Below are 11504 nucleotides of genomic sequence, written 5' to 3'. Positions count from 1 at the left end.
CTGAAATAAGGACGATCGGTTCGGGTTTTTATCAGTTCAGTTATGGGAAGAACTGAACTGATATCAGCTGAACTGATCAAATCAATTTTAACAATAGTTAAACAGTTAGGGACACAAAATATGTTTATGGATGTTTGGAGACTTCAACTGCTCATACGTCATCCCTTCTACCACCTAAGATAAGATCCACTAGAAGACTTTGATTCATACAAGTCTTTGTACAAACCCACTACAGAAGGACATAACAGCAACTAGGACTCCTAGCACTCAAGATTGTAGGCCGCACCTTACAATATGCATGATGTTTAAGGTCTTTATACCAAAAATACAAACACAATCTTTAATGTCTTTGTGTGAAAACTCACTCAGCTAAACATAAGCTCAACTCTCTTGTATATGTGAGTGATTGTGTGGAATGTGTGAGAACTGATTTGATCAATACAATAAGATGGTGTTCTCACACAACTGCTTCTAGTAAGCTGATATGAAATGAACGTGCCCTCAGTTTTCTTCAAACAATAGAATTCAGTTGTAGTTCCGCTCTTGCTGTTGTTGTTGTTGTTGTAGTAGTAGTAGTTGTCTTCAACGGTCTTGGTCTGGTATTTATATGCGCTCAGCTGACCGTACATGAAGACTCAATAATAGTGTCCGTAGCATTTGCATGTGCTTGCTTAGGACATGTATTGTCATTCGTTCTAGAAGCTTTTATCTTTTCAGTTTTGCTGCAACGTCTATTATTGTACATTCATCTGTGAGATAGCTTGTAGCTTGTACCTTGAATATCCGTGTTTAGCTGGATTCCATTAGATAGTCTTGTTGTGACATGCGAACAGATCAGTTACAACTGATGCTCTGAACTGGTCTGGTGAACTGGTTCTCTGAGTTGATATGGTGAAATCAGTTTGGACAGTGAAATACTGATTTCACTGTATCAATTATTTTGTTCAGATGAAATTGAATTCACAGTATCAGTTCTTTTGTTCAGCTGGGCTCTTCATCAATTGTGTTCTTCATCAGCTGGCCGGCTTCTGAAGATCTACTGTTGCACAACCTATTAACTGGACAATCAGTTAAATTGTTCGTAAATGTATCAGTTGGACTGGTTTAATTTTGGCTTTGAGAACTGATCAGTTTCTGACCTGGTCAGTTTCAGCTTTCTGCAAGCTAGATAAATTTGTTAGAAACAAAATAACAAGTTTTGGTAACATCAAAATCAAGATTGCGAACATGAAATGTTCCAACAATCATCTTTCTTGTTCTTGGTATACTCATCAATGAATGGTCCTGTCTTCTTGTAGTTGAAACATGCCATGTATAGGAGGTGACTACATCTTGTATTTTCAGTTCTGATTTTGAAATTTTCTATGATTCTTCTTCGTGAACCTAGAAAACTTCTAGACAAACAATGATATCTCGTCGTTTCTGATTTGTTATGTAGTTATCTCCCAGATGGCTCAGCAACAGTAGCAGTTTTGGTAGGATAATTAGAGGTGGATTCTTTTCTGCTTCTAGTCTCAAGCTCAAACTCGTATTCTTTCAAATCAACAAACAAGTATTGGCTGTATTGCAACTCCAACTTGTTTAATTCTTTGGATTCTCTCATTGATATTGTTTTAATATATTGTTCCCTCAGAAGGGCACTCATCACCTTCAAGGCTTCTTCTCTATTGATATACTTTTTTTCAAGATGTATCAAATCAACGATGATACTACTGAATATTTCTTCAAAATCATTCAATTATTCCTTGGGATTAATTTTGATGTTCTCGAACTTTTGTATTGCAATAATAACTTGTGCTTTTTTGTCTGATCGTTACCTTCATAAAATTGAATCAGTTTCTCCTAGATTTCTTTTGCTATAGCATATATCTTAATCTTACTGAAAGTGTTCCTGTCTAGGGTCTTGTACGAGATTTTTTTGCCACATTATCTAAGTTCACTTTCTTCTTATCATAGAAGTTTATTCTGATCTATGCTTCTCAATCATCTTTGGTGCTTCATCCATCATGAAAATTACAGTGTTGGCCTTCAGAATCTTTATAGATCTTTCAGTGATGACGTACCCTATATCATCATTCTGTGCAGCCAAATGAGCTTGCATCCTTATCTTCTATTCATCAAATTCCTCATTGTAGAACATGAGAATTTTGCTTAATGATGCCACTGGTATATATAGGTTCAGAGGTCGAGAAAAACATCTATAATGCCACTTTTTAAGATTAGTAGAGGTGTTTAGCGACGGTGTATGGACACCTCACAAGCACCTCGCAAATTTTTTTTCTTACTTCTTGTAGCAATGATCTCAACTGGTATTAGCAACTAAAATTGAATTTAAACCTTCAAATTTCAGTAGACAATTAAAAATTTAGTGCGGAAAGAGTCCAGCCGAACTTTGTGAACCAAGTGAAAATCAGTAAAGCACAAGTAGATCAACAAAGTAAAATACAACTGAAAATAAATCATGCATGTAAACATCCACTTCAGTACGACTTGTACATTGCTTACTAAAACTCTTAGCAACAACTTCTAACAAATTAACAAGAATTTGAGCAGAAAGACAAATTCTGTTAGTTACAAAAATCATACAAAATATGACACAAAATTTGAAATAAATGTGAGTGAAAATTTAGCACAGATGATCTCTGAAATATATTGGATATGTCTTTATGTGTGTGCTTGAATATTTTCAAGAGAGCTTTGAATTAATGATAGAATAGATAGCATATTTTTTATTGATCAAGATTCCAGAGAGATTGTTGAATCTTGATATGATCTTTTGCAGATGATTTTCAACGTTCAAATTCCAACGGATATAAATCAGTCGCACAGAAGCCATAACAAAATAATATCAAATTCCACGTGTCATTCTTCGTATTCCTAAAATGGTAAGCATCAATAAATTCACGTGACACTGACATTCAACGACCGTAATGTTTTTGTTTGTATCCTCTAAACATTATTTGATATTTGATTTGCTGATAAAATGTCTTCAATAGTAAAGGAAACAAATATAATGTAATACAGACTACTGTACTTACTCATTATAAAGTATAAGTTATCTGATAATTCAATGAAATATTTGGTAGATCCTTGAGAAAAGATAATATAACTTTTGATAATTGTACGATGGGTCTGCTGAAGTGCGGACTACTGAAAATGCTTGTTACCGATTTTTATTGCTTCCGAGATTTAAGTTGCCTTAGGACACATCACCAAAACTTATAAATACTTGTCACATTTGATACGGAGCTCGAGGCCATTACGCGGCTGATGCGGAAAATTGGAAATTTTGATTTTGTGGTGGAACAAACGAGAAATTTGAAAATTGATGTGGATATTGTGTAGAAGAACTATATTGAGAACATTGATAATTTGGTGGAATTTGTAAACTATGAGAATAATAATTTTCTTTCGCATGTTTGGAGAATTCACGAAATATCTAAAATATCTCATGTTATTTTCATATATTTTGGATTAAAAAAATACGATTATAAAAATAAATATTTAAAATAAAATTGAAATGATGAGGATAATAGATATGACATTATGATTAATAATATTAAATAATGTATTTCGATGAGTCAAATAATTTACAAAACTTGATGAATACTTATAGATAATTTTTTCGACGAAAATAGGCAACGTCCTCCTATGGATACTTATTAAGTTCTATAAATAGGTTTTAAAAGTACCCGTCGGAGAACGTTGCTATTTACAAAACTTGATGAGTGCTTATAGAACTATAATATTAAAAACAAATTGAATGCACCGTCGTGTTTTCTTGTTTGTTCGGAATCACATATTTGTAACAAAAAAATTAAATTTTTATTAATATTTTTTAAAATAAGAGTTGAAAAAATTATAAAAGAAAAAGTAATAAGAGAGACATCATTTTACCCCACAATATATATTTGTAACTAAAAATAAAATTGTAACATTAAATTGGATTACTAATCACATATTTTAATATAAAAAATATAATTATGATTTTAAAATAATTAAAATATAAAAATAACAATTTTTTGAAAAAATAATTTTTTTTATAATGTTGTGGACTAAAATCCATATCACCGCACGCTCAGCTGTGGGAATCTTGATCCCAAATTTTAATCTTAATAGAGATTGTAAATTCTTATGTAATCATCTTACTCATTCATATCAAGTATTCAAGTGGATTATTAATTCTTTACTTTCCAATGCAAAATAATTTGAAATCCGTCTCTCGTATTATTCTCCCAAACACAACAATATTTTTTTTGGGTTTGAATTATCTTAAAACCGATCAAAACTTGATAGTTTGCTTAAAAGGGGGATGGTGGTATGTCGAGAGTAACACCTGCTTCAATCTGACCCCAGCCAATAAGACGCCAGTGCTTGTCGATTCTACGACTGAGAGCAATTTTCTCTCCCTCGCTGGTGCACACAGGGGAAGTGAGCTCTAGTTCACAAAGTTTTTCGTTCCTGACAGCAACAACACGAGCCCCTGTCGACATAGATCCTATGTTTAACATAAGGATCTCTCCCTTGGCCAGTTTCGAGACTTTATTCTGTCTCTCTGTATCTTTTGTCCGAACTCCCAGCAACCGACGCAGCAAAAAGAATTTAACCTGTACCACAGTAAAATTATTATTAAACAACATCACTTATACTCGACTGGTCTTTCTGATCCCATTCTTTTGCATTCAAGAAGTTGGAACTGTTCGACGTGAAACCTACCTTTAGTTCAACGTACACTTCAGGGAGCGAGCCGACCTCTCCAAGAACCTGGCCGACCAACCTATCTGCACGTGTAAGTGACGGATCCATGGTTGTTCCAACCCCAATAAGGCCTCCAGGAACGGCAAATTGTAATTCATTTTGCTCTGCGTATAAGGAGACTATTCTGGAGTATATAGGGGTGCACTTGATGTTACCATTTTTGTCTTTGACTACAACACCTGGACGGACCTCGATAAATTGATTTACTTTCAAACAACCCTGCAAGAGTAGTCCAACAGTTCTTTCATATGGCCGTTAAAGTTGCACAAATTTACTTTTCGAATACCAACAAAGATGAGATTGATGATAAATTAATGCGGCCTGAAATGAAATCTATTGTTCTACGAAATTTCAAGGATCTACCTTCAGAATACTTCCACCGGCAACACCACCCCGCATTTCATCAACTTGAAAACCCGGCTTGTTGACATCAAAGGACCGGATTACAATCATATTCGGTGGTGAAATGAAGTTCCTCTTTGGAATGGGGATTTTCTTCACAATGTTTTCACATACGACGTCAATATTATACTTTAGCTGCGCAGAAATTGGTATCACCGGTGCACCATCTGCAACAGTTCCCTGTTGAGACATGTGGAGAACAACGTTAAATGTATGCATTAGCAAAATTTGAATCACATCAGACGTATCAATAAACCTGAATGAAATTCTGAATGGCTTCGTAGTGGTTCATGGTAACATTTTGCTGTAGTAGATCAACTTTATTTTGAAGTATTATGATATGCTGAAGGCGCATAATTTCCACAGCAGCTAAATGCTCTGACGTCTGAGGTTGAGGACAACTCTCATTGGCAGCTATGAGAAGCAAAGCTCCATCCATAATTGCCGCACCATTAATCATTGTAGCCATGAGAATATCATGACCCTGAGGCATCAGAACATGACATTTTTTGTGTGAATACACAGCTAAAAGATTTGGTTCTCAAATAAATAACTTATAAAAAAATTCACAAGAATTTATCTAAAGTAATCTACGAAAAATATCTGTCATATTTTCAAATAATAACCATACCGGGCAATCAACAAAAGAAACATGCCTAAGCAATTTCATCTTGGTGTTCTCAAAACCAGGCACATCACACATTGGACTGTCTTCTTTTCCACTTCCATATGCCCTGGCGTGAAACAGTACACGTTAATAAAGCAAACGAGGAAATAATTCACATCAATACACCAAAATGACTTTGAAGGACTTACTTGTAGCACATGGGTCGAGGGCATCTGTCATCTTCACACTTGTATATTTTTGCATTGGCATAACCAAGTTTGATGGTGATACCTGATGATACCCTTGTAAGAGCCCGGGTCATGGATGACCCGGAATATCAAATGGATTCCCAAATTCGAGTGAGTCTGCAGATGAATTCTTCTGGAGCCGGGCAGGTGAAAGCCCATGCTCTACTCTCCGGGCAATCTTAGGCTCGGGCTCTTGTATAAATCTCCAGGGAGGTATTCTACCCGGCCACCTCGATATGAGCACCGCACTCGAGTATACTAGCAGAATAGGATGTGGGCGACTGTCCCATCTCTGACACCGTGCCGATGAGTTGACATGTCAGAATATAGGGTGTGCTAAGCCGTCCTACTATAATTAGTAGCTAGGTAGCACGGAGAACGAGGTCATTATTACTTCTCCTACTATAAATACCAGGTTCTCTCTTGACATATAGAGATTCATTCATTTTACACCAATCACACAGCCATTACTTGGCTACATTGGTTTCTTGCTTGAGTACCCTGCTGACTTAAGCATCGGAGTGGTCACGCCGGACACCCCTCCGGCGCCCATTCACGAGTTCCTTTCATTGTGTGCAGGTTACAACTGAAGCCATATTACGGAGATATATCTCATTGCTCTTATTCCCATCATTATATTGATAGCAGATCCGGTGGAGCTCCCGACCCGGCTCACCCATTTCACCAGGATCGCATCATTGGCGCCGTCTGTGGGAAACTTGAGCTCAAGACGTAGATATGGTTTCCATTCGAAGCAAGTCCGACCTTGCTCGGCACTCAGTAAGCCCAACTCTCCTTGGCAAACATAGAAGTCCGACCAGCTCGGCATTCAGATCTTATATGTGGATTTTATATGAGCTCGAAGCTCAGCAGCTATTCCGGATTGACGTGGAAGAGTATTTGCTATGTACTCAGTAGCATACAGCTGTAGTCTAGCTCAACTAGAGAATTTCACTCTACCGAAAATGAATTCGGATTCAGTATTTCCAGGTTAGTGATTTGGTTTTTAATAAAACTAATATAGCAGGAGAAACAAAATCTTTTAAGTCCAGGGTTCTCAAACCTGGCTCGGGGCTCCGTACCTCGACCATTCATGAAGCCCAGGCTCCGCGCCTTGGATATTTATAAGCCCAGGGTTCTCAAACCTGGCTCGGGGCTCCGTACCTCGACCATTCATGAAGGCCCAGGCTCCGCGCCTTGGTTATTTATAAGCCCAGGGTTCTCAAACCTGGCTCGGGGCTCCGTACCTCGACCATTCATGAAGGCCCAGGCTCCGCGTCTTGGTTATTTATAAGCCCAGGGTTCTCAAACCTGGCTCGGGGCTCCGTACCTCGACCATTTATGAAGGCCAGGGCTCCGCACCCTGGTTATCTATTAAGTCCAGGGATCCGTACCCTGGCTCGGGGCTCCGTACCTCGACCATTCATGAAGCCCAGGCTCCGCGCCTTGGATATTTATAAGCCCAGGGTTCTCAAACCTGGCTCGGGGCTCCGTACCTCGACCATTCATGAAGCCCAGGCTCCGCGCCTTGGATATTTATAAGCCCAGGGTTCTCAAACCTGGCTCGGGGCTCCGTACCTCGACCATTCATGAAGGCCCAGGCTCCGCGCCTTGGTTATTTATAAGCCCAGGGTTCTCAAACCTGGCTCGGGGCTCCGTACCTCGACCATTCATGAAGGCCCAGGCTCCGCGCCTTGGTTATTTATAAGCCCAGGGTTCTCAAACCTGGCTCGGGGCTCCGTACCTCGACCATTTATGAAGGCCAGGGCTCCGCACCCTGGTTATCTATTAAGTCCAGGGATCCGTACCCTGGCTCGGGGCTCCGTACCTCGACCATTCATGAAGCCCAGGCTCCGCGCCTTGGATATTTATAAGCCCAGGGTTCTCAAACCTGGCTCGGGGCTCCGCACCTCGACTATTCCCAAGTCTCGGGACATGCTCCCCGGCCCAAGGATCCGCACCTTGGATATTTATAAGCCCAGGGTTCTCAAACCTGGCTCGGGGCTCCGTACCTCGACCATTTATGAAGGCCAGGGCTCTGCACCCTGGTTATCTATTAAGTCCAGGGATCCGTACCCTGGCTCGGGGCTCCGTACCTCGACCATTCATGAAGCCCAGGCTCCGCGCCTTGGATATTTATAAGCCCAGGGTTCTCAAACCTGGCTCGGGGCTCCGTACCTCGACCATTCATGAAGCCCAGGCTCCGCGCCTTGGATATTTATAAGCCCAGGGTTCTCAAACCTGGCTCGGGGCTCCGTACCTCGACCATTCATGAAGGCCCAGGCTCCGCGCCTTGGTTATTTATAAGCCCAGGGTTCTCAAACCTGGCTCGGGGCTCCGTACCTCGACCATTCATGAAGGCCCAGGCTCCGCGCCTTGGTTATTTATAAGCCCAGGGTTCTCAAACCTGGCTCGGGGCTCCGTACCTCGACCATTTATGAAGGCCAGGGCTCCGCACCCTGGTTATCTATTAAGTCCAGGGATCCGTACCCTGGCTCGGGGCTCCGTACCTCGACCATTCATGAAGCCCAGGCTCCGCGCCTTGGATATTTATAAGCCCAGGGTTCTCAAACCTGGCTCGGGGCTCCGCACCTCGACTATTCCCAAGTCTCGGGACATGCTCCCCGGCCCAAGGATCCGCACCTTGGATATTTATAAGCCCAGGGTTCTCAAACCTGGCTCGGGGCTCCGTACCTCGACCATTTATGAAGGCCAGGGCTCTGCACCCTGGTTATCTATTAAGTCCAGGGATCCGTACCCTGGCTCGGGGCTCCGTACCTCGACCATTCATGAAGCCCAGGCTCCGCGCCTTGGATATTTATAAGCTCAGGGTTCTCAAACCTGGCTCGGGGCTCCGTACCTCGACCATTCATGAAGGCCCAGGCTCCGCGCCTTGGTTATTTATAAGCCCAGGGTTCTCAAACCTGGCTCGGGGCTCCGTACCTCGACCATTCATGAAGGCCCAGGCTCCGCGCCTTGGTTATTTATAAGCCCAGGGTTCTCAAACCTGGCTCGGGGCTCCGCACCTCGACTATTCTTAAGTCTGAAAGATATGAGGTCCTGGCATCTTATGCAAAGACTGGGAGGCACGAGGCCCCGGCATCTTATCTCAAGTCCATGAGACACGATACTCCGGCATTTCTTCTCATTTCTGGGAGACATGAAGCCCCCGATGCTTTTATAGAACAAAATTGATTGTCTCTTTGGGAATCCAAGCATGACTGATCGGGACAGCGAGTATGACTCTAGCCCGACTATTTAAGGGATGTGTGATGATACCTGATGATACCCTTGTAAGAGCCCGGGTCATGGATGACCCGGAATATCAAATGGATTCCCAAATTCGAGTGAGTCTGCAGATGAATTCTTCTGGAGCCGGGCAGGTGAAAGCCCATGCTCTACTCTCCGGGCAATCTTAGGCTCGGGCTCTTGTATAAATCTCCAGGGAGGTATTCTACCCGGCCACCTCGATATGAGCACCGCACTCGAGTATACTAGCAGAATAGGATGTGGGCGACTGTCCCATCTCTGACACCGTGTCGATGAGTTGACATGTCAGAATATAGGGTGTGCTCAGCCGTCCTACTATAATTAGTAGCTAGGTAGCACGGAGAACGAGGTCATTATTACTTCTCCTACTATAAATACCAGGTTCTCTCTTTACATATAGAGATTCATTCATTTTACACCAATCACACAGCCATTACTTGGCTACATTGGTTTCTTGCTTGAGTACCCTGCTGACTTAAGCATCGGAGTGGTCACGCCGGACACCCCTCCGGCGCCCATTCACGAGTTCCTTTCATTGTGTGCAGGTTACAACTGAAGCCATATTACGGAGATATATCTCATTGCTCTTATTCCCATCATTATATTGATAGCAGATCCGGTGGAGCTCCCGACCCGGCTCACCCATTTCACCAGGATCGCATCAGATGGTAATATTACGTTCCAATTCATTTTTAAAGCGAACAGTCTGCAGGTGGAAGGTATTCTAAATTGCAAGAACTTTGGATTTATACAAAGGACAATAGGAACCTAGCCGAATACAGTCACAAACCATACTAATTAAGTTCTACTAGCATAGCATAGACTTTCATACTTACTAGGTGATGTCCTCTAACAAGTGCAATTCAACCAATAATTTTGAAATTAAGTAACGCATCAACCAGATAGATCCTCACGGTAATTTAAACGTCGTTACAAGCATGTAAATTCAAGGAACGACTGTTATACCTGGACACCAGACACAGATTTCACAACTGTTGACTTCCCGTGAGCCACATGACCAATCGTCCCTGAAGCAGGAAACTTGGGATCAGTAATTGAAAGATGTAAAAATAATCATACTGTGTGCATAAAGATGTTTAAAGTATAATACACAAGCTAACCTATGTTTACTGTAGCCTGTCGTGAAATAACCTCAGGCGAGAGTGGATGGAGCTTCGTCACATCTAGCTTACACAAGTCCTGCTCCATCAATCTGTTTTGAGACATTTTTGCAACCATTGATTGTTCACTCAATGCCAAAGTTTGTGCAGAGAGGGAATGACACCAAGAAAGCTTCACAATAGCCTGAAACAAAAAAAGTGAACAATCCAGTAATGTCATAACTCAGCAATAAAATCACTAGTTGCGTGACAAACAGTAAAACAGGCATGGTGTAACACCTAACTGGTAGCAAAGATCTAAAAACTAAAATCAGTTCGCATTTATAATCTAGTAAAACTTTTAGATTATCTTATCAAACAAAGAAAACGGGATTTGCACATCCGAATCTCCTTAAATTCCCGAGTAGCATATACACTGATATAATATCATAATCGAATTGTAAATTCTAACCTCTTCCGGGAAAAAAATGGATATCTATCAATAAAACACTGCATATACACAAAATCAAATCCGCGTTACCTGGGGTCCAGTACAGGGAAAATCAGGCGGCGGGGAGGAAGTGACGGCGACTTCAGGAGGGGCAGGGAAGAGACGTCGAGTTCAAGTTTTCTTTACGTGACTTGGTTAGTCGGCTGTTGCGGAGGAGAGAGGGACTACGTGAGATTGGGAGTTTGAGCTGTGAATATGGAAAGGTGTGAGAAATTTTAAACCGTGCGGAAGAAGAAAAGATCTTTGATTTGATTCGGAAAAATTATATCTAAATGTATTCTTAATTGATTTTTTTCTTCTTATAATATTGTGATATTAAAATATAGAATTTTATATGTTAATAAGATTTTTTTTATATGGATATTTTTTTATTTGATATTATTGATATTTATGATAAGATATCTAGATATTATATTATTGTCTAAAAGAGTTTGTATTCACATAATTTTATCAATAATGAAAATATATTTGAAGCAAATATTATTTTAAGGAATAAATTATATCTTGGAAACCAATAATTTTTTTTTCATAGTTTATTTCCTAATTAAATTCTTGTTTTCGGGCAAATTAAATTTATAAATAAGATATCCTTTGTTGTGTAAATGTAG

General features: G+C 40.5%; 1 protein-coding gene across 1 annotated transcript; it reads right to left on the bottom strand.

Annotated features, from left to right (window-relative positions):
* Nucleotides 1-4150: 4150 nt before the first annotated feature.
* LOC140804700 (eukaryotic translation initiation factor 2 subunit gamma-like) lies at nt 4151-11137 on the bottom strand. The gene is made up of 10 exons (XM_073160794.1): nt 10927-11137; nt 10407-10590; nt 10252-10313; nt 9956-9991; nt 5977-6053; nt 5792-5894; nt 5417-5644; nt 5122-5340; nt 4717-4977; nt 4151-4607 (listed from the first exon to the last, which is right to left on the bottom strand). The coding sequence occupies exons 2-10, from the start codon at nt 10522-10524 to the stop codon at nt 4302-4304; spliced, it is 1410 nt and encodes a 469-aa protein (XP_073016895.1). The 5' UTR covers nt 10525-10590; nt 10927-11137; the 3' UTR covers nt 4151-4301.
* Nucleotides 11138-11504: the final 367 nt, after the last annotated feature.

The sequence above is a fragment of the Primulina eburnea genome, chromosome 11 (genome assembly GCF_022965805.1).
Source record: "Primulina eburnea isolate SZY01 chromosome 11, ASM2296580v1, whole genome shotgun sequence".
Lineage (NCBI taxonomy): Eukaryota > Viridiplantae > Streptophyta > Magnoliopsida > Lamiales > Gesneriaceae > Primulina > Primulina eburnea.
Note: the sequence above shows the minus strand (reverse complement) of the source record. Positions and strands in the feature narration are given on the sequence as shown.

What these genes read in the sequence shown, in the direction of transcription:
- LOC140804700 (XM_073160794.1), bottom strand. Translation starts at nt 10,524, where the DNA reads ATGGTTGCAAAAATGTCTCAAAACAGATTGATGGAGCAGGACTTGTGT. An exon ending in ACAGGCTACAGTAAACATAG is followed by an intron (nt 10,314 to 10,406) that starts GTTAGCTTGTGT and finishes TTCCTGCTTCAG; the next exon opens with GGACGATTGGTCATGTGGCT. An exon ending in TTTCTTTTGTTGATTGCCCG is followed by an intron (nt 5,645 to 5,791) that starts GTATGGTTATTA and finishes CTGATGCCTCAG; the next exon opens with GGTCATGATATTCTCATGGC.